This window comes from Gavia stellata, chromosome Z (assembly GCF_030936135.1).
Source record: "Gavia stellata isolate bGavSte3 chromosome Z, bGavSte3.hap2, whole genome shotgun sequence".
Lineage (NCBI taxonomy): Eukaryota > Metazoa > Chordata > Aves > Gaviiformes > Gaviidae > Gavia > Gavia stellata.
The window spans coordinates 65,960,935-65,982,045 of record NC_082637.1 but is presented as its reverse complement, the minus strand read 5'-3'; the positions used below and the strand labels follow the sequence as shown (position 1 = coordinate 65,982,045).

The 21,111-nt window shown below is 40.1% G+C and overlaps 1 protein-coding gene across 2 annotated transcripts in view; it reads left to right on the top strand.

Moving 5' to 3' along the window:
- MCC (MCC regulator of WNT signaling pathway) overlaps positions 1–21,111 on the top strand; it is a 222,491-nt gene that overhangs the window by 179,945 nt on the left and 21,435 nt on the right. For both annotated transcript variants that reach the window (XM_059833295.1, XM_059833296.1), the window contains 7 exons: positions 6,246–6,392; positions 6,718–6,807; positions 7,492–7,640; positions 9,387–9,527; positions 10,716–10,816; positions 13,432–13,615; positions 20,700–20,934. In XM_059833295.1, coding sequence (XP_059689278.1) covers positions 6,246–6,392; positions 6,718–6,807; positions 7,492–7,640; positions 9,387–9,527; positions 10,716–10,816; positions 13,432–13,615; positions 20,700–20,934 — 1,047 coding nt within the window. The remainder of the gene's footprint in view (positions 1–6,245; positions 6,393–6,717; positions 6,808–7,491; positions 7,641–9,386; positions 9,528–10,715; positions 10,817–13,431; positions 13,616–20,699; positions 20,935–21,111) is intronic.

Here is a 21,111-nt window from a genome sequence, read left to right as displayed (position 1 = left end):
AGCAGTGGGTGTGGGCAGTGTTCAGGCTTCCCTAAGGCTGTTCTGAAGAACTAAGTCTGAAGTGAAAAGGCGGTTCCAGCTCTGGAAGTCTGTTAAGTCTGTTCTCTGCCTAAGCCATATGTCAATTTGTTCAGTTAATCAAATGCTTTTAGTTGTGAGGATTATTCTGTATCTGCTCCAAACTCAGCTGAAGTCACCAAACTGACCAGAACAAAGCCAGACAATATTTTCACTATCTTCAACTTAAGACCTTCAAGAAAACATAATCTGCAGAGGAGTAGAAAAGTGCCACGTTAATGCGCGATCCCTCCAGCTGCCCAGATTGCCCCCACTCCAAGAAACTTCATTTTAGCATGAGGGCTCTCCCAAAATACCTTGTTCTTGGGAGGAGTTGGAACCTACCCAAACCACAGCAGGAGTCAGATCCTTGGCCTCACAGGCATTCTTGAGCCCACACTGTTCTCAGATGACACAAAGCTGGCATGAGCTGCTCGGCTGTCCTTGTTTTGGCGTCATTCGTGTTAGGATCAGAAGGTATTGTTCCAGATTGCTAGAGAACACTGATATGTTATGGGCCTTTAGAGATTATTATCAGCTTGCATAGCTTAAAGTTATCCTTGAACTGTTCTGTCTCTTTGTCTCTTGTTGTGCGCCAGAAACCTGAGGTAGCAGCCAAAACCTATTTCCATTCTCCACCTCCTTCAGTTGCATGGTATTTGCTTATGCAGCAGTATCTCCACTTAGCTGTTAACGAACTAGAGCTTTGCTTCTGTTTCCATGCTTGTATGCAAATACTCGGTGATTATTCTGAAGTTAAGTGAGAAAAAAACTGAGATAAGCTTACTGCCCTCGCTGTGTTTCTTTCTGCTGTGTTCTAGCCTGGACCAGAACAATTTCAGTTGTGCTCGGAGCTTTTAGGGAAGCCACTCTACACCTCCCATGTCATGTCCTGCTATGTCCTTGGTTTTCATTGCTTTTCATCCTTTATAGAGGTGCAGCACCCAGATCTTTCTGCATGGAGCACTGCATGAGGGACTTTTGTCTGAAAGGTGTCGAAAGCAGAGGACCACTTGCCTAGTGACATATTTGTATCAGCCAGTGCACTGTAGCCTCTCCTGCTACTTAAAAAAGTCATATGTATAAATCCTAGTAGCATACCTGTTCTCCCATAGCTTATTGTGTCTGTGTGTTGTTCCCTTTCTCTGTTCCTCAGAATAATTGTTCAAACTGCAGATTGATTTTCAGACCTGCCAGAGGAGTAGTGCTCCTAGCGACAGTTACGTTCTTACATGTTTCTTGAAAGTAGACATCTTTGCAGAGGAGAGGGATTCTGTAAATGCCTCCTTTGGACTGAAGAGTGCAGGTCTAAGCTCATTCAGCTCCAGAGAATTCATTGAGGAGGTGGCCCTTACAAATACCAGGAAAGACTTCTTTACCATACTCAGTCAACCACAGCAGACAACCGGTAGGAAATCAGACCATGTTAGCCCTGGTGCTCGTGGTTCAAGAGGAGCTGAAAATTACCTGGCTGAAAATAATCAGGGGTGCTTGAGGCTGGGAAGGGCCCTCCCCACTCAGAGCAGCTTGAATTGTCGCACTGGTATTTCATTTTCCGTCTTCTCCTCCACAGATTTGCAGTATGCATGAATAGATTAGAAAGCAGGAGAGGTATATTCACTTCCTGTGGTTTGTTGTACTTCATCTTCCTCCTCTGTGTAACAGTGAAAAAAAATTGAAGCTGTGTTAAAATGCTGAGGAAAAATGTTATAATTTGAAGGGTTCAAAGACACTGCATGATAAAACAGGTCACAAGTTAGGGTAGAAAGAAAAGAATCACAGGCATGCCCCTTATTTGAAATTGGTTTAGGTACAAAAGCAGCACTTGTCCTTCAAATGTGGAAATCGGTGACAAAAATAGGCAGTTTGTAGCTGTGGGCTTTTATTTAGGATATGTTAATGGATCATGTAGTTGTGAGTATGCATGTGTAAAATACAAAGAGTAAAAACATATTTCTTAGATTCATGATTATTGATAATGAGCATATTCCACCGAACTATTTTCTATAACCCTTTCTATTTGTTTTTCTGCAAACATGTCCATGATGCCTGTTAATCACTTCTGAAGTCTTTCATAAATCCAGCGTTACTGTAGTGTGTCAGCCCTTCTTCTCTTCTACCCTTGCTGTCTTTTTATTTAGTACTTAAGGTACCCATGAGAAATTATGCTTTATTTTTCCCTATTTGCTACTCCAGTTCTCAGCATTCAAAGGAAAAAATAGAAACACAGCTAAACAATCGGTTCATATTGCTAAACATCAAATATTAATAAATAAAATTTCCAGTCATTTAAGTTTATATTAATAACTTGAGACCGTCTGTTTGCACCTGACTTATCTTGGTAGCCAGGCTATCCATTGCTCTGAAGTCTAACGGCTCTGTTGCCTTGTGTCTCACTTAATGCCCCTGCTTTTTCCAAGGTTCCAGCACTTCTTTACTTTTGTAGTTCTTTGGACTTCCTCCAGCTGTTTAGAAGATACTTGCTCTTTCCTTTTTTTAGTTGTGGATTTCACAGATGTTTCCCTGGATTTCTCCTTTTTTCCTCTGTTCTCACTGCCTCTTCTTTTTTCTGATCATATAATTAGATCTGCCGGTTGGCCACTTTCCATCTCAATTTAGAGTTTTAGGACTTCATGGCAATTTTTATATCCTTCTGGAAGTTTCCATCTTTAGAATGATGCAAGGGCTGAAGAAATCTTTCTTTAAATCCTTCCTTGTTATTCCACCCCAACTCACAAATCCACACTTTCCTGTCTTTCAGTGGAACTTTCTTGGTTTTGTTTCTTTACTTGTCTTCACCCATCGGATTTTGCCAATTTTGTCATCCATTTCCTGTAAGATCTACCCTTCCTCTCTCTCCCGTTTCCAAGTGTTTATTGTGTCTCATGTGCAGTACTGCTATTACCTTAATTCTGCTAATAAAAATAACCTTCAGAATAATTTGTATTACATTGCTAACGACACTTAAGACTGGTAGAAGTATTGAGCAGAGGTGGTCAGACAATTTTTAATCACACTTTTTAAACTAGTCTTTTCATAACTCCTGCGTTCACCAATCCAGAGAAGAAACTGGCTCTTCTGAAATCTTTTTTTTTTTTTTTCCCTCGATTCCTGTTCTTTGGTCTTCCTTTATTTTTTCCTGTAGAATGACTACTTTCTGAGGAGATGGTGCATACTGCTGTATTTATGGTGGTTGTTTCAGGGACCAAAAATAGTTACCTAAGCTGTCTCTGGGCAGTCTGGTGGGTGGGCAACCCAGTCATGAGATTCTGGCTCGATGAATGCGTGAGTTGTGAGACTGGTGAATTTACAGGTCAGACAAACTTGCCCTGTTATCCTTCTCAGAATTACCATCCAGTACTCAGCGTTGCTAAAGTCGGTGCAGTTATTTATAGCAATTAATTCAGCATGTGATTTCCCAAATGAAGGCCTGAATCAGTAAATACATCAAGAAGCATGAATAAGCAGACAGTTTATTTAAGTTGTGGTTGCTCCTATGATACAGTATTAAAGCAGTGACTTGCATAGATTGGTAACTGTGCTGTGCTCTGAGTTTTCTTTTAGAAATGCTTTCCTGAGCAAAGCTTTGCCTGGCTATGGTCTTAGCTGTATTAATTTTTCTTTCTGTTGCTAATGTTGTTTTATAGGTCCTTAAGAATAATTGACTTTGTAATCATGGCCAGTAGTTGCTGCTCAGTAATAGAATAGAGACTAAAGGAAACCTATCTGCATTAAAGTTTTATATAATATTGTCTTTACATAAGGTGGCTTTAAACTTTGGAGTCAATGAATGCTTAGCATTTTAAGCAACTTAATGCTCTGTTTCCTGGTTGCCCTTAAATTTAGAGTGTTAACTTGCTTTTGGACTGAAATCTTCCAGGACTAGCTTTTGGGCATAGGTGAGTATTTTAGCAATTTTTAAGTCAGACATTGAGGCAGGGATATGATTTTGTGAAGAATACATCCCTAGTGGTTTTCCTGTTTGTTTGCTTTTAAACAATGCTGCAAATTAAGCACTTCAGGAATTTGGTTTGGAACAGCCGGGTTAAAAGAAATAGTAATAAATGTGATTTTGATTTAATGAAGTTTTGGGGTTGCTTTTTCTTTTTCCCCCCCCAGTGTTAATGCCACAGTACAAATCCTGTCTGCACTGGCATTCCACATCTGCAAGCAGAAACACGCATACATGGTTTATTTCAGTTTTATGCATATCAGCAGGCTGAAATGATTGGTTTGCATCAGTAGAGCACTTCTGTCCTTAAGGTTTGCATTAGTGCAGCTGTACCCATGTTGAAATTATATATGTCTGTATGAGCAAAGGAGGCCTCAGCTGCAAATATGTAGAAGATACGCGCTATGAATGTGCCCTTTATACACTCTGCTCAGTTAACTTCATGATGTAATTACAATTAAGATGTATAATTCTGGGGCAAGCACCCATATCCATTTGACAGCAAGTTACTTTAAACATTGGGGATTTGATTTGAGGTTTTGTGTACTTCATCTTTTTTTTAACAGAGAGACCAATGGAGTTGTTTGGATTCATTTTGTTTAAGGTGTAGCACTCCTCCATGACTGAACAGGGAAGTTATGAGTGCAATTAGCCTTTAAGTGCCCTTATTGTTGCCACCTACAGCTTTTTATCAGTAACATGCAATTGTTCTGCTCTGTTATGTAAAACACACGGGTCTTTTTCTTTTTTGTAATTTGCACATACCTAAAAATTCTGTTATTTTGACAGTAAGTCCTCAGGCAACCTGACCTTCAGTTTGCATACGACTGAGGGAGTGGCAGGGATACTCTTCAGGGAAGTAGAAGCAGACTATAGGGATTATAGGAGGCATAAGATAACTGCTTTGGTGACGGGAGAGAGTTCCAGCTTGAACTCTTTCCTCGGTGCAGTAGGTTGAAGGGATCTGTATATGTTGTGCAGAGAACATGCTGACTGCCGCCTCTTCAAGCAGAGATTGCTAAAACACTGACCATGCATTTGGTGAGCCTATAGCTGAAGAAAGCCTAAGCTTTAATGCAACTTTAATTTTGATATTTTTTGACGAAGGGATTTCAGCTTGCTTAATCAGTTCGTTGTGTAAATGTATTGTGTTTAGTATAAAATCCCACTTTGTTTTAGAGAGTAGGAATTAGAGTTGCATTTCATGCTACAGGGGGGTATCAAATGGACTGAACTTCTATTTCACTGGACTTCCGGTAAAATGTCACCAGTTCTGTTTTGCAGATGGACTGTTCCAACAAGATCGGCATAGAAACTTGCATATTAAATAAACACTCTATGTTCAGAGAAATTTCCTCTTCAGATGGTTTCCTCCCCCTTCTCTCATCTCACAGTCTTTGTTTGAGATTCTGTGGGAAAAATGAGTTCTGTCACTGTACCTTGTGGCGTAACTGTTGTGTTAAGCAGACCATTTATTCTTCATCTGTTAAGAATTATTCCAAGGTAAATACTATAATCTTTAGCTCAGCTATAGTTTGGCTCCTGCAAACTTTTTTTTTTTTGCCCTTTAGTCCTGAAAATCTTTTGACGTCAGTTGTACAAGTATCTGATATGTTACGAGGACCATGCAGTGTTTGCAGTGTATGTTTACAGAGAGCTTCTGCAGACTGTTCGTCGGGTACTTTCGGGGTATTTTCTTGTCTGTACGTTACTCACTATATGGTAGCTTTACTTAATTGTAGTTTTGAAAGCATGATTAATGTTTTAATTTCTTTCACCTTTAAATATGACAAAGTCATCCTGCGATGCATTTATGTCAAGAATTTTTTCAACACTGGAGCTTTCCATTAACAGCGGGATCCTCTTTTGATTTGTTTAGGCATCATAATCTTGGGCTGGAGCATTAGCTTCACCCCAGAGAGAATAATTTCTATACATATAGTACAGTTGCACTGAAGGGGTTATGTAAAACAAGCTAAAACTTCGAGTAATTACTCTACAGTATTACACTGGCATATTTCCACATAGCAAATAGTTTAAAAAACTGACAACAATGGAATTTTAAAACAACCTCCATTCATCTGCTCCCCACATGAAAATTTCGCGGCCACCACAGGACAAAATACAACTTCTATGCTCAAGCCAGAAGCAATTAGGCTTGGCTAGATAATGAGAAAGCCTCCAAACTATTTAAACCATAAGAGTGGAAAAACCGGAACGTTATGTTTTATTGTAGGTCCGGGAACTGCAAACACGTTTGCAAAGTGTGCAGGCAGCAGGCCCATCCAGCCCAAGTCGTCTCACTTCTGCCAATCGACCCGTTAACCCCAGCACGGGAGAGCTCAGCACAAGCAGCAGTAGCAATGACATTCCCATAGCCAAGGTGAGCTATTGCGTGTTGCAGTAACGCTTCTCATTATCTGGGAGAAGCAGGCTTCATTTTACACAGCCGCTGTGTAAGCATGTGATTAACTGGCAGATATCTAGAATCCCCTGAGAGTTTTCTGGGGTCCTAAGCAGCCCCATGAACTTGAGCTGCAGAAAGGAATTAAGCACTGTTGATTGTAATTCTCTCAGTTACAATGCAGGTGTCAATTTTACAGTAGTTTACTTTGGGTTTGCAAGTGTAGCTAGTGAACAAATGCATTTTGTGTAATATTTGTGGAGTGTGGGTTCCTGTGTAACCTGTGCAACAATCTGACTTCCAGATTGCTGAAAGAGTGAAGTTATCAAAGACAAGATCAGAGTCTTCATCATCTGATAGACCTGTCTTAGGATCAGAAATCAGCAGCATAGGGGTAAGGACTAATAATTATATGCATACATTATACCTTCTGAACAGACCTATGTTCCATTAAAAGCAGCATTATTTTCTTACTGAATTAATATATGAGCTAACTGAAAACACTTTAAAAGTTATTTTGAGAAAAATATTTCAACAGAGAATATTTCACCCAGTATTAGGATCTCATTTTCTCATAACTGGTGGCTAGAAATCATTCTCTGAGTGATTTCAAAAGGATAATTTTTGAGTCAATTCCTCCAAAATATTACTCTTCAGGAAAAGACTGTTCAGTTGTGTTTCACAACTTCCAATCAACAGAGAACTGGGTTCTGCTTTGTAATGCCAGTGTAAATCCATAACGCTGCTGTTACTGTGTGTTAATATTTGTTTCACTGATGAACTTAGCTCTGACCTTTTGCTAAGCTTTCAAGAAAGTAAATAACTTGCATATTCTGCTTTTTAAATGTATGATGAAATAGTGGGCTTCGCGCTTTGGTTAGTAGAATTTTAAATCAAAATAGCTTCTTAAAGTGGAAACTTGTAAATGTTCTATTCAATGTAAAATTAATTTTAAAAACTGAATAATGAATATCTTGAAGTGAGTGCATGTGAGCAAATGCAGCTCTCAATGCAGACTGCCCATAAGAGGAATCCAGTGGTTATCTGTTCACAATGATCTATTAACTGCCCTGTGCAGGTGTCTAGTACTGTGGCTGAACATTTGGCGCATTCCCTCCAAGACTGCTCAAACATCCAGGAAATCTTCCAGACTCTCTATTCACATGGCTCTGCTATCTCTGAAAGTAAAATCCGAGAGTTTGAAGTGGAGACAGAGAGATTAAATAGGTAAGGTGAAAAGTTAGGTATGCTCAAATGTGTTGTCTGCTGTTGGCTTTGTTGAAGTTCCTACTTTTTTATCCTTTTTTGATCATTTATTAGTTCGGTCCCAGCTCAACTGTGGCAGCTGCAGATAAACATGGGATGTAGTTGGTGGAGAGGAGATTGAATTGTGTGCTACGGATTCTTTCAATTAGTATGACAGTTTGGCCGTGCATTATTAGATCAGCATGGCACCTTCACCTGTGACAGTTTGCACTGTAGAGTGTCCTCTATGGCTGACCAAGTAAATATGGCATCTTTTTTCATAAGACGCAACACTGCTAGGAATAAGGATTCCCATAACTTATTCTCCTTCATTCTGGAATTAGCTTGCTTTGTTTCATCCTGAAGAAACAGAATTATACCATTAATTGTATCAATTAATGTACTGATGTATGGTGGTGTGGCATATATACCAGTAGATAGACTTCTGCCTGCAGAAGAAAGATTGCAGCTTTCTGGTTGCAGTTAAAATAATAGTGCTGGTGTTATCCTTCAGTAAGCTCTATCAAAACCAATGCTTCGTGTCCTCTTTGGCACATAAAATCAAAACTGTGGATCAGGAACGTGAGAATCGTGTGTCAGCATGTTTCCTTCCAAGTTCTCTCTTCCCCACGGCTATCTCAAATTTAGTCTGATCAGTACAGTATCTCTTTTATTTGTAGTTCATGTTTTTGTAGTGCTGCAAAATGTGATCCTTTTTGTCTTTTTTGTCTTTTTTTTTTTTTTCTTTTTTCTCTGCACCGCATAATTACGCTTTGACAACATGTATCCTTATGGGAGGTGTCAAAGAATATATAGGAGGTGAAGCACCTGAGAGTTCTAGCAGCTAGGAAAGTCAGGGCTTTGTTCTGATCTCTGAATAAATGGTATACTAGCCCTTCTCCTTCTTCTTGTGTTTGTTAAGAGGTCAGTGATTTTTGAGTTCTGGATGGCACCGATTCCTTCATTAGCTGTCTGTCCAAACTTTGAAATCATTTGCCTGCCTGTTTTCAGTGTGTGTCCAACTCTTACAATTAGGCATAGTACCTTGATGTGTAGTGCAGTTACCAGCAGTGAGAATAAACAGTAATACTGATACTTCTGAAGGCTCATTTTCAGATTCAGAGTTAACCTCATTGGGAAGAATATTAACAACTAAGTTCTGATATGAGCTGCTGTTTGACTATTGCCAGAAGTTTTGGAGATTTCATTGCCTCATTGAAACTTTGTTCGTGTTTTGGAAGTTACCTCTCTAATCAACCAAAACACTACTTTGAGTGAAACGGTTATTCTGGATATTCCAAAGAAAGGGGGCATTTATGCAGCTGCATGATCCTTACACGCACCCACACTAATGAATATGCCACTTAAAACAAGAAGCAAATGTGGCAGCAGGAAGTGAGGAATAGAGGCAGAAAAATGAAGGAAAAGGTTAATATGAAACTGCCCTGCGCAGTCTTGTGGCTACAAAATAAAGTTACAGCTTGCTGCTGTTGCACAGGGTTATTACATTTTATGGGAAGGAGAGGAGAAGAAGAGGCTGTCCTAAGAGAAATTACTATCCTCTTGGCTCTTGACATGGGACACAGAGCTGATGGATTTTGCCATCTTCATTAAAAAACTTGTGTAGACCAAATGTTATTTGTTGTTTTAAATTATGATTGTTCTAGAGTTTCAGGACAGTGTCTACAAGCTAAGCTTGAAGGTTGCAAATTACTTCCTTTTCTACAGCCGTATCGAGCACTTGAAATCCCAGAATGATTTGTTGACCATAACACTGGAAGAGTGCAAGAGCAATGCCGAGAGGATGAGCATGCTTGTTGGGAAGTACGAGTCCAATGCCACAGCCCTCAGGCTTGCATTGCAGTACAGGTATGTACCTATGCAGAGGGTGCCTCAGCCAGGAAAAAGAGGGAGCGGGGGAGACTTGGTAGAAGTCTTTGAGAGTGAAATTGTTGGTGTGCCATAGTATTACTGCTTCTTTTTGTTTCCTCCCTGAAAAAAATGCCCCTTTGGTTAAACTACTTGACAAACTACAGAACTGAAGTTATTGATACAAGTGTATTTCAACCCTAGTTCACCAGCAGTAGTGAACTCAATCTAACAGAAATATACAGATTTATATTTTCGTTTATGAATACTGAATTAACATTTGAGTTAGGGGTTGTGTGTAGGCTTGAACTGTCTCTGCTGTATCCCGTCTTAAGATACAGGTCCTCTGTATTAGACTGGCACCTTTTCACAAGACCAGTGGACCAAAGAGTAGTATCATACTCTGCATAATTCAAAGTGACTTCATATTACATCAGTTCGACTTGTGGATTAATTGCTTGGTATTTGGTTAGAAGTATCTAAATTTGCTTTAAACTACATGTAAAAAGATGGTGTCATTTAACCCCTTCAACTACAACTAATTTGGAACAGGCAGTTCTGGTCTTAAGACAAATTGTGTGCCTTTTAAAGAATGTATTCTGTTACTTAAGCAAATTACAAGGAAATGTAAATTGCAAATAGGTATATTAATGTATATATTTTCAAAAACATTAGAATGCAACAGGAATGAGTGACTCACAACTGTATTTAGAAGCTATTGTGTTGTAAGGAGGAGAATCTTACAGCCAGGACAAACCAACAAGTATTTTTCTTGTCTTCTTACTGTATTTTGTATAGTGTACTTATGTAGTTAAGTGTAGAATACTGTATTTTCTATAGTAAGAAGGCCTGAAAAAAATTTTCTCAAGGGGATCATGTCAGCCACCATTTGTATGGCTAACTGTTTCAAACATGCTTCTGGAGCTCACTTCACATCATTCTCTTCTGTTTTAACATTACTTGAGGCCAACCTGGGGCCAACCTGGGACCATCATAAGGAAGGAGAGACTGTTGAATGCTTGTGATAGAAGCTATGTGTGTTACGTCATTTAATATCCCCGCTGCTAGACAAGGAGTAGGGAATCGTGCGGTTCCATCAGCTGCCTCTATTTTTTTTATTGCTGTTGCAGGTATTCTTCCCCTCCAAATTGCAGATATATTTTGTGTTCTGTGGTTTTTCTCTTTCAGTGAACAGTGCATAGAAGCATATGAGCTGCTGTTGGCATTGGCAGAAAGTGAGCAGAGTCTTATTCTTGGGCAGTTCAGAGCTGCAGGTGTTGGTTCTGTTGGTAAGATGTCAATGAATCGCTTTTTTTTTTTTTTTTTTTTTTGCATGTCAGTTAGCATTAGAGTTAGTTGTAACAGTGAATCATCTCATGACCCATCACTTAAGAATGCTTTCTGGTCTTTTCTTGTTTTTAACTAATGAAATCATTTTACACACCCAAAAATAGGGGAAAAGAAAAAGAGAGACTGGAATTAAATCTTAAAATTCACCAGCAATTTAAATTAACCCACATATGCTTAAATTAACCCACATATGCTATCGCAAGGGATACCTGTTCTGGCAGTGGTGAGGCTGCTACGGGCATGCAACCGTATAGAATGAACAATACGCATGAGCATATGTGGCTTAGGGCCACACAGCTGTGGTAACTGCAAGTACAGATTTTGTCTGAACCAACAACATTGACCCCCCTCCTAGAAGTTGAATATAGTCTGAAAAACTGTGATTAAGACAATACAAAGGTAGCATTGAGTAGCTACCAAAAAAACCAAAAAAATGACTCTAGTTTTTCACCCCACATTTTACCTTTGCTCTGAAATTTTCAAACATTCTATCTTATGTTTTACTGTGTTGTCGGGGGTATTAGCCTTAGTTATTAGTTCCGGATTTTTCTTACTTTGTGGATAGTTAATCTTGTGGTTAGGTGGTGTTGTTTTTTAATATGCTGCTCGCTAAGTAATGGAGTAAGGTACAGTTCAGAAGTGTTTGGAGCTTGACGTTGCTGCTGGCTCCACTTTTCTAATAGAAAGGCGTTTATACAATGAACATTAATCCAGGTTTTATGTTCCCATTCCTTTTACTGATAGGAGAAGGTAGCCGTAGTAATTCAAGTAGAAAGAGGGGTAACCTTCAGAGAGAGAAGAATTAGCTCTTCATGCTGTGCTGAGGTGTAAGTGCCTGGTTGAGACAGTATTACAGCAGTAGCTTCTCAGGAATCACTGAAATGTAAACAGGAGGCTTTTGGAGACAGAGTGACCGTCTGGCTTTAGAGCCACAGGGCTGACATGCTCAGCCTCTTGTTTCAGATGACTAGATTTTCTCAGCCCACCATTGCGGTGCTGCTAACCATACCCCTTATTTTGTATCTCTCCCAGTGCTAGAAGCAGGCCCTTGTGTACCTGTCTTGGCCTGTGCAGTGTGTGCCATACACTAAACGTTAGAGTGGATGTCTGAGATTTTCATCCACCTTTCTTCCAGACCCTGGTCATCCCTTTCCACAATGTGCTAGGGAGCTTTCCCTGCTGGCAGAGATCAGTGGCCAGCAAAAGTTAATTTAGTCTTGGGTTTTCTATTCACATAGGTGGCAGAAAGAAATTGTAGAAGGGAGAAATACTTTGGGTTTGAGTAGAGTTTCATCTCACATGCATTTTATGACAGAGAGGCTGGTTTAGTTTTTATATAGGTGTCTGTCTACAGCTCTTAATTATGGTATTATCAGTTACAACCCTGTGGTAGAAATAGTGCTCATTTCCCATTACATAACACAGCTTGGAGGAAGTCGTGTTTGGTTTCTGTACCTTTGCTTCACCATGAAATTTGATTAAAACACCAAGATAAAATAGCAGATTTTCGGTTTGAAGATCAGTCTTGTTTGATATCAACATCTGTGAGTTTGAAAATTCATGGGAGTTGCTTCTGCATCACTTGGAGCTGAACATAATCCAGCTGCTCTTAACAGAAGATTCTCCCTTCCTTTCTTCCACATTAATGCTATTTCTAGTGCATGCGCTTCACTTAGCCAGTGTGAAGTATGGGTAATCGGTCTTTGACTTGAATCAGGATTAAATGAAAATCTGACATAGAGCAAACTGGGTTTTTTTTATACTCTGACATCTTTGCATTGTATTTGGTAGAGTATGAATGTATTGTAGCTTTGTTCAGACTTTCAGTGTAGCTGCTAATGTGCCTGTCTTTAATGACTTGACTCCAGCTGGAATTAGGACTGTAAGAATAGTGATGGTGGTGGTTTCTGTCCTGCCTCTACTGAAGGGATGGCTTACCAGCTGCATAGATGCTTCATAACCACTAGGAAGTATAGCAAATTAATAAACACCAGTGCTAGTTTCTTTTGGTTTAATATGCATGACCGTAAACTCTGAAGGCTGCTTCTAAGCAGTAAGGCAATTCTTCCAGCTGGAAAGGTAACCTGTAAGAAGGTGTTCTGGCAAACCATTAGGCTTCAAATAAAAGTGCTTGTGAGAAAAAGCACTGGAAATGACCACACTGTGAAACATCGCTGGACTGATTGGAGTAAGAGTTGTAATTTAGTCTGAGGCTTTTCCAGTGTATTATTAATTTGAGCATCCTAACCTAATCCTAACGCAAAGTGCACGCCCTTGCAAACAGACAAGCTAGCTAAGAGAAAACATCACTTAAGACACGTACCCGGAGCAACAAGTACCTGGAGCTTGTGGCTGGGAGGGAGATGCATTCAGTCCAGTAGCCCAGTTACTGCTGATGCTCGCACAGAAGCGAAGGTGCTTTTACATCACACGTTAGTAATTTATTGTCATCGTCTTGGTATAAACTGAGAGCGCTTAGAAGCATATCTACTCTTGCCTTAATTTCTATCACCCTTTTCAAAGCTCTGAAACAGATTGTTTGCTTGAAAACTAGGGGACCAGACAGGTGATGAAAACATCACCCAGATGCTTAAGAGAGCTCATGACTGCAGGAAGACAGCTGAGAACGCAGCAAAAGCCTTGCTGATGAAACTAGATGGGAGCTGCGGAGGAGCCTATGCGATCACTGGCTGTAGCGTGCAGCCCTGGGAAAGCCTGTCATCCAACAGCCACACAAGGTAACTGCAGCTCATCTGTTCTAATACCCAAGCGTTTGATTTCAAACCAAAAGTTATGCTGTATTGTATTTGCTGAACTACTTCCCTCACCTCAGTCCACTGGCTTCTTTGCTTTGATTTATAAGTCACCATGCCTCAGTGGTCTAATTGTCTTCAGACTTTGAGCAACTCCAGCTAAGAAGGGTTTTGTATAAATTTGTTGCAAATGGGTGACTCTGAACTTTGATCCTCGTAAAGGGCAAAACCATTATGTTTGTTTTACTTCAGTGACTTTCTTGCTGTTTTATTGGAACTCAAATCATGCACTTCTTACTCATATCTATTGTATGCAGACAGCACAGATGTACAGAGAGAGATCAGAAGTGTGCTTTCATCGGCGTTTTGGAGTGCTCAAGAATTGTTTTCTAAATGTTGCAAATCCGGCCATTTTGTTTTAAACCATTTCGTCTCCTTTCTCATTCACTTTTGCCCCCCTCCAAATTCTTCCTTTCCATGCTATTTCACATGTGGAGTGGCAAATGAACATTGTGACAGACAGAGTGGATTCTTCCAGGAAAGGGCTGGATATTGCAGTTTTTCTGACAACCTATAAAATAATGAAACTTAAATGAGCTATTATTGCAGAAGTGTTCCAGTTTAAATACATCTGCTAGCAGCTTCATTTTGAGTCGCTGCCTGCCTGCACTGTAATTGTACTCTGTGCAGTGAGTATGTGTGCTTGTGTATGGATACAAATTTGGCAAGCATCCTGGGTAAATATAGATGAACATTTTTCTTTTTAAAAGTTATTTTGGTTTCTCAGATTCACTCTAAAACTTCATTTTAATTCAGTTTGAGCCAGTTCTTTATTCAAATGCTGTCATTTTTTTGACACTTTCAGAAGTTTATTTTAGTACTATATCATTTCCTCTTCTTGCTGATGCCTCCTTCAAAGGATCTTATTTCCTGCAATGTGACTAGCATGGAATAGCCAAAAACTGAGCAAAAAGGTAACCTGAGGGAACAGGGTCCAAGTGTGAGGTGAATTTTAACGTTTTATTCAAAGAAGCTGTATGCTGCACTTTCAGTCCAAGAAAGCTGTATCTTTATTCAGAAATTAATGTGGCAGCATCTGTGCTAGTAACACATTGATCACTCATTCGACCAAAAATATTTACTGGCCTTGGAAAGAAGTTGTACAAAACTTTCGAATACTTGACTTGCCGCAGTCTGCATTCACTTATGCCATATCTACACCTGCATGTGAACATGTTGTAAGTGGCCACACGTAGCAACACCTCTACCGAGGCTGAGCTTGTTTTCCATTCCGTTATTTGAAAGGGTCATTTTTGGTTGTTCATAACTACCTTAGTGTTTTTCTTTCTTGTGAGATACCTGGTATGTAGTCAAGGCATATTTTTTTTTCCTTGAAAACAATGTAGATAGTTTCCAGTATTGACAGGGGGGAAATTGGTGGGGGTGGTGGGGGTGGTGTTCCTGGTTTAGTGTTTGTTCTCATAGCCTTTCACTGAAATGGTAGGAATGTCGTTTCCACAGTCCATGCTTTGTTGAATGTCATTTTTGGTTTTTTGAGGGGGAGGGTAAGGGAGGGAGGTGTGTCTGTTTTGGGGGGGGGGAATAATCCTTCATGTTCATTGTTTCCATGATCTTTTGGTGGTCAGCTGGCAGTGTGTGTGTGTGTGTGTGCATGTAATGTGTTGGCTGAGTAGATAAAGTTTCAGCAGAGTACGATTAAAATGGCACAGGTTTTCACATTTCATCAGCATAAACTGTGTCATGAAATGTGAAAATGCAAATGTAAATGCTCCTGTGTGCAAGAGAGATGTTTTAGCTTAAGTCATTATCATTATAGGATAATTTTTTCTGGCATGGAGCAAGATTTTGTACTGAATAAGGTAACTATTATTATCTGCTTTGATATATGTGGAACATGAGAGAGAAAAGCTTCTCTCATTTGCCGGAAAGGCACACAGCAAGTCAGGAGCTTGCCATATGGGCATCCTGATCTGATCTTCACTTATACATTGTCGTCCCTCTCCCCTCCCCCCACGCCTAATGTAATTTGTCTTTGTCGAAACATACATATCAGTAAAAGTATTTCTGAAACTTTAGCTTCTTCATGAAATACAAATCTTCTCTTCTTTCCTTCTGTTGTGTTCAAGTGATATGTGGTAGAGGTGTTTTCAGATTTCTCCATCCTGTGGACCCTGTCTCAGAATAGAGGCATCCCCTCTTCAGCTTACAGACACGTGACATTGTGCCAGCCCACAGATGGAAAATCTGTGTTTGTTCAAAAGGCACACACTTTTCTATGTTTGTATCAGTAAATGTGGTAGCTCAGGTTTAAAAACCGGAAGATTTTGTCTTTAACGCTCCTCTCCCTATCATTCTGGATTCTTTTTGTTTCTCTCCAGGACCCTACTCCTGCTTTTTGGAGTTATCCTGCCTACATTGCCAGCTCTCTCAACCCATTCATGCGTGCTCCCTTGTCACTTGGCTCCTGGCTGCTCTAGACAGACAGACGTCCCATTGCTGCAGACCTCCAGCCCTCTATGATTCTTTGATGTTGATGGTTTCCATTTCCTTTCCTTTTCCATTACAATAGCAACCCAAGCAGAGATAGGAAAGCAGACTGCGGATTTCTAGGTGTTCCTGCAGGCTAAATGTTTTTTATTTGTCTTAAAGAGCTTGGCAGCCTATAAAACTGGGGAGTAGAATGAGCCCACATCACTAGTGAGTGCTGTGTGAACCACTGTTTGGGGACCACTGCACTGAAATGAAAATATTTTTACATTATGTCGTTCAAACATACTCTGAATCTGCAAGACTGATATTTTGCCATAGCTGTTTTAGTATTGCAGGCTTTTAGTTGCAGATAACGTATTGCGACGTTTTCCCTTTGAAACTGAGTAAAGAGGTAGTGGGATGATGAAAACTCTCCTTTGCTGAGACTTGTGACAAATGAGTAATTTGCCCTGCTGTTCGAAATCCTATAGAATAGGGATTTATAGTGGAATTGTTGACCCATCTTTAGCTTTGGCATTTCAAATGAGATTCTGAATGTCAAATCACTGAACACATTACTGAGGAAGAAATGCTTCGTGAGGCACTAGTGACAAGTGGTTAGACTGTAAAAAAGGGAGCAACTGAAATGAAAAGAAATGCAATGAAAGAGCATCAAAGAGGTTGTTGCTGGTGAAGTGAATAAAAATAATAGCAAGCATCTCAACTCATTTGGCTGGCAGCAGCGCAATAATGTTGCCAATTCATTTTTTGAAAATAGAAATAGGTCTGCAGTGTAGTTGGAAGTTGTAATTATTTTAATGGACAGAAGCTAACTGTAGAACATACATTGCCAACAAGGTTTGACTGATTGCACCTTAAAAAGAAGGAAACAAAAGAGAAGGACCCCAGTTGTAAGACTGACTGAAAACGACAGGTTTTATTCCCTGCAGTGCTAGTAAGCCCAACCTTACATCTGGATTCATGAGGGGAAAGATCTGGTTTCTTATATGCAAAGGGAATTCTTTTCAGTATTAATGCAGTATCACAAAATATCTGAACTCAGCCAAGTGTAGGACTACACCTCTCATCAGAATCACCTCAGATTTCAGATGAGTAGTTGACAGACAAGATTATCTTGGCTGAAGTGTGCAAATAAGTCATTTAGAAATATCCCAACAGATATCTTAATGTTATCTATGTAATACTTCATTGCTGGACTGACCTAGTCTCACAAGGAAGCAGGCTAGTTTCACCAAAGGTTCTGATTTTAGCCAAATATACTGTTGTTTGTCTTGTGGCTGGTTGGAGTATTTTCAGTTTCTCAGGAAGTTACTATCTTTTGGCATTGTGCTGTTTCAGATCTCAAGCCACAATGTTCACCTACAAGATGTATGTTGTGTATCAAATGAGTTCTTTAAAGTGTAAGGTGGCATGCAGACATTTAAGCAAGTTTTGTGGATTCAGTTTTGACAGTGTTATTTTAGTTCTATCAACTCTGTATTATCTGTACCGTTGCTGAATTCCAGATTTATTTATTGACTTGATTTTTAACAGATGAACTGAAGCTTATACAGGGTTTTATGGACAAAATTTTGTAGCGTACAGAAGTTACTCACACAGAGGCACTGTTAGCAGCCTCATTTATCTCCATCCAGTGCATTTTATACACACACACGCATGCCAGTAAGTAAAACTACACATTATACTATACCAACCTGTGTGTTTTTCAACAGGCTGTATATGAAAATTACTTTGATGTCATCGTAAAAGACTTGAGGGATGAAGTGAGCGGGAAGAACATTTCTCTTGGCTTGTTCTGAATACAGCAGCAGTTAGAATGAGCAGATTGATGTTGTATTCCCTCCAGGTGTGATGAAATTGTGATCCTTTCTCTATCTTTACCTACATGCGTGAGAGATGAGAAACTGCCCATCTTTTGTAACAATTTCATGTGGTTTCTGGATGGATGCATTATACTACATATGCAGTCTGTTGGTTTGTTTTCCTTTGTCCTGATTGCTGTTAGAAGGGGGAGCAATATCTGAAATTCAGGATCATATGCTCACCAGCTGTGGGCCCTTAAGTAGAGCAGCAATGGACTAGCGTTATGGCTGTGGAGAGCTGTATGGTGGGGCTTTTGGGGGAACACACCCTGGCAGAGCTGTGCTGTGGGAGTTCAGAAACGCTGCAGTGTTGTTTCTATCCCTCATCATGCAGCCTTATTTTAACACAGTCCAAAGTGGGCTTTGTACCCTGGCTTTCTGCAACCCATACTGCATCCAGTCTTCTGGGTGGGGGCTTGCTTGTTGGGGGGAGAGGGAAGGTTCTTGTCCCTTTGTGTGCTGGCTGTGGCAGCTTCCTCACTAAGCTCCCCTCACCTTCTTTAAAAAAAAAAAAAACAAAACCAAAAAAAACCCAAAAAGAAGAGCAGCTTGCTAGCAATTCACCAGAGGAGCCAACTCAGCTGCAGACAGACAGGCAGGCAGGCAGCCAGGACTGAAGTAAAAGCAGCCTGAGTATCACTGGCAACAGTCCAGACTGCCTCCCTCAGTTTGGACTGCTCTCCCCTAAAATATACGTGCATAGCCATGGATCTTTAGCCGTGGATCTTGAAGGGCCAAAATCTGTGAATATCCAGTGAGTATGAGGTCCAATACAACATAACAATAGACTTTCAGCATTTTTGCTCAGGTTTCATTCCCAGCAGGAGAGCTAGGTTTTCTCTCCTTTGCTAGCGAAAACCGAGATGAGCTCTTTGTGTGCCAAGATTTGAAGCCTGTGTAGGCTTTAAAAGCTGTCTGTCCTCCAACAACAGCTGTTTTATATTTAATCCAGAAAAGCTGTGCAATTGCTGTCTTTGGGTGCTGAGGAAACTTGCAACATGACTTCAGTACAGAATTAAGTATTTCTCACATTGTCTATCCCCATGATTTTTAGATCAATATCTACTTCAGAGAGGTATCTTTAGACTCAGTAAAGCAAGATTTATTAAGTGTTTCGAGATTCTCTAATGAAGAACTAAGTATGAACAAAAATTTGTTTCAACCTGAAGGTGTTTCTATGTAGTGTAGGTACTGGGTGTTTTTAGCTTCGCTGCAGAGGGAAATGGATGAAAACAAAAGCAAAGACCAGTTTACACTTGTGGTAAATGTGGCACCTATTATCCCTAAGAAAAGGAAGGGAAATTGACAGAGAACTGTAGTAAAGAACTGTAACGGGATATTTCATGAGAGGGAAGGATTTTAAGAAGTCTTTGTAGACTTGCCAATTCTCCGTCTCCTCCAAGGCTGTCCTTGGAATTTGCGGGAAGATTGGCAAGTATTGGATGCACTTAAAAATCAATGTAGCTTTAGCTGAAGTAGAACAAAAAGAAAAGAAAAAAATCCAGCCTATCTTGATGGGCTTCCCCTTTTTCACATGCATAATATATTTTAGAACATCATCCTGACTCTAACAGCAAGTAGTGGGTGGGGCTTTTTTTCTTCCTACAAAAATGTTGAGCAGCAGTGCAATTTGATACAGAAAGTGATTTATTCCCCTGCTGATAACTGAGATCATCTAGCATTCCAGACAAGCACAGTTAATGGATGACTTATCCCTCACCCGGCAGCTGATTACAGGACCTCAGGAGACAGCAGGCAGCTTTGAGTGAGGTTATAGAAACAACATGGTATTTTATTTTCCTTTTAGTGTTATTGCAACTATATTCAGCCCTGGAATGCTACAGCTGTATCAGTCTTGGCCCCCTGCAGCACTGGCATGCGTGTAGGTGGGTAGGCAGCACTGAGCCACCCTTGCTCTAAGACATTAGTTCTCCCTTTCTGCGATCTCTGTGTAAACATTTGTGGAGCAGACTAATGGGCAGTCATTTGTTTGATGCCTGTAGGTAGGAGAAGTTCCACCAAGTCTGATGATGACTACTTATTAAAAATCCTGCTAACTTTGGTTTTAAACCCCTCCAGCCCTGAAGGAATGTCAGTACACTGAGGAATACACCTTAACATGAATTGAAAGATGCTACCACCTGGCATCTGCCAGTGGAATTTTGCTCAGGTTGATTCCTACAAGTATCTATTAAAAATATCTGAGAAGATAACTGGTACTGCCATCAGCAGACATAAATGAGATCTGGGCTGATTCTTAGCAGATGCTTCTTCCCAAATCAGATGAAGACTCGGTGGCTGACCAGCAGAGAGAAGCTTGCCCTGCTAGGGTATTGCTAAGAAGTCTTGAGTAGCTTTGTTTGTTTGTTTGTTTTTAATTAAAAAAAAAATATTTGTTTCAGAAGACACCATTCCAGACAAAGTAATTCGGTTACATGTCACTAAATATCTGGCTTTGCAGAGAAGTTGTCACATGATTCAGTTTTCTTATGCAGCTTAGAGAATTAATTTCTGAATTTGTCACACCCCTCTGCATCTTCTGAACATTGCAACGTCCAGTTCGCTTTACATGTGTCCTTTCTATGAACTTTTAAGTAAGACTCAGATGTGTTGGTGAAGTTTTGGGAGAGTGTTTGGTGTAAAAATGTAGATTTTGTTCCAAATGTTTTTTTTAATACCGTTCTTTCTCTTTCCAGTACTACCAGCTCAACTGCAAGCAGTTGTGATACGGAATTTACAAAGGAGGATGAGCAGCGGCTGAAGGATTACATCCAGCAGTTGAAAAATGACAGGGCAGCAGTGAAGCTGACAATGCTGGAGCTGGAAAGCATCCACATTGATCCCCTTAGTTATGACGTTAAACCTCGTGGAGACAGCCAGAGGCTAGACCTGGAAAATGCAGTCTTGATGCAGGAACTTATGGCAATGAAGGTATTTTATTTATATCCATCAGGCTAACTGCACTGCTGACAATGCCCCTGTGCTACAAAACATGCTCAGTCACACACATGGGAGGCTTTGGTAGTGACCACTGGGTAATAAGGGGTAACTTGTTTGAAACAAATAATGAGGGCTGAAAATCTGGTAGTCAGAAAGTGACAGAAGGCA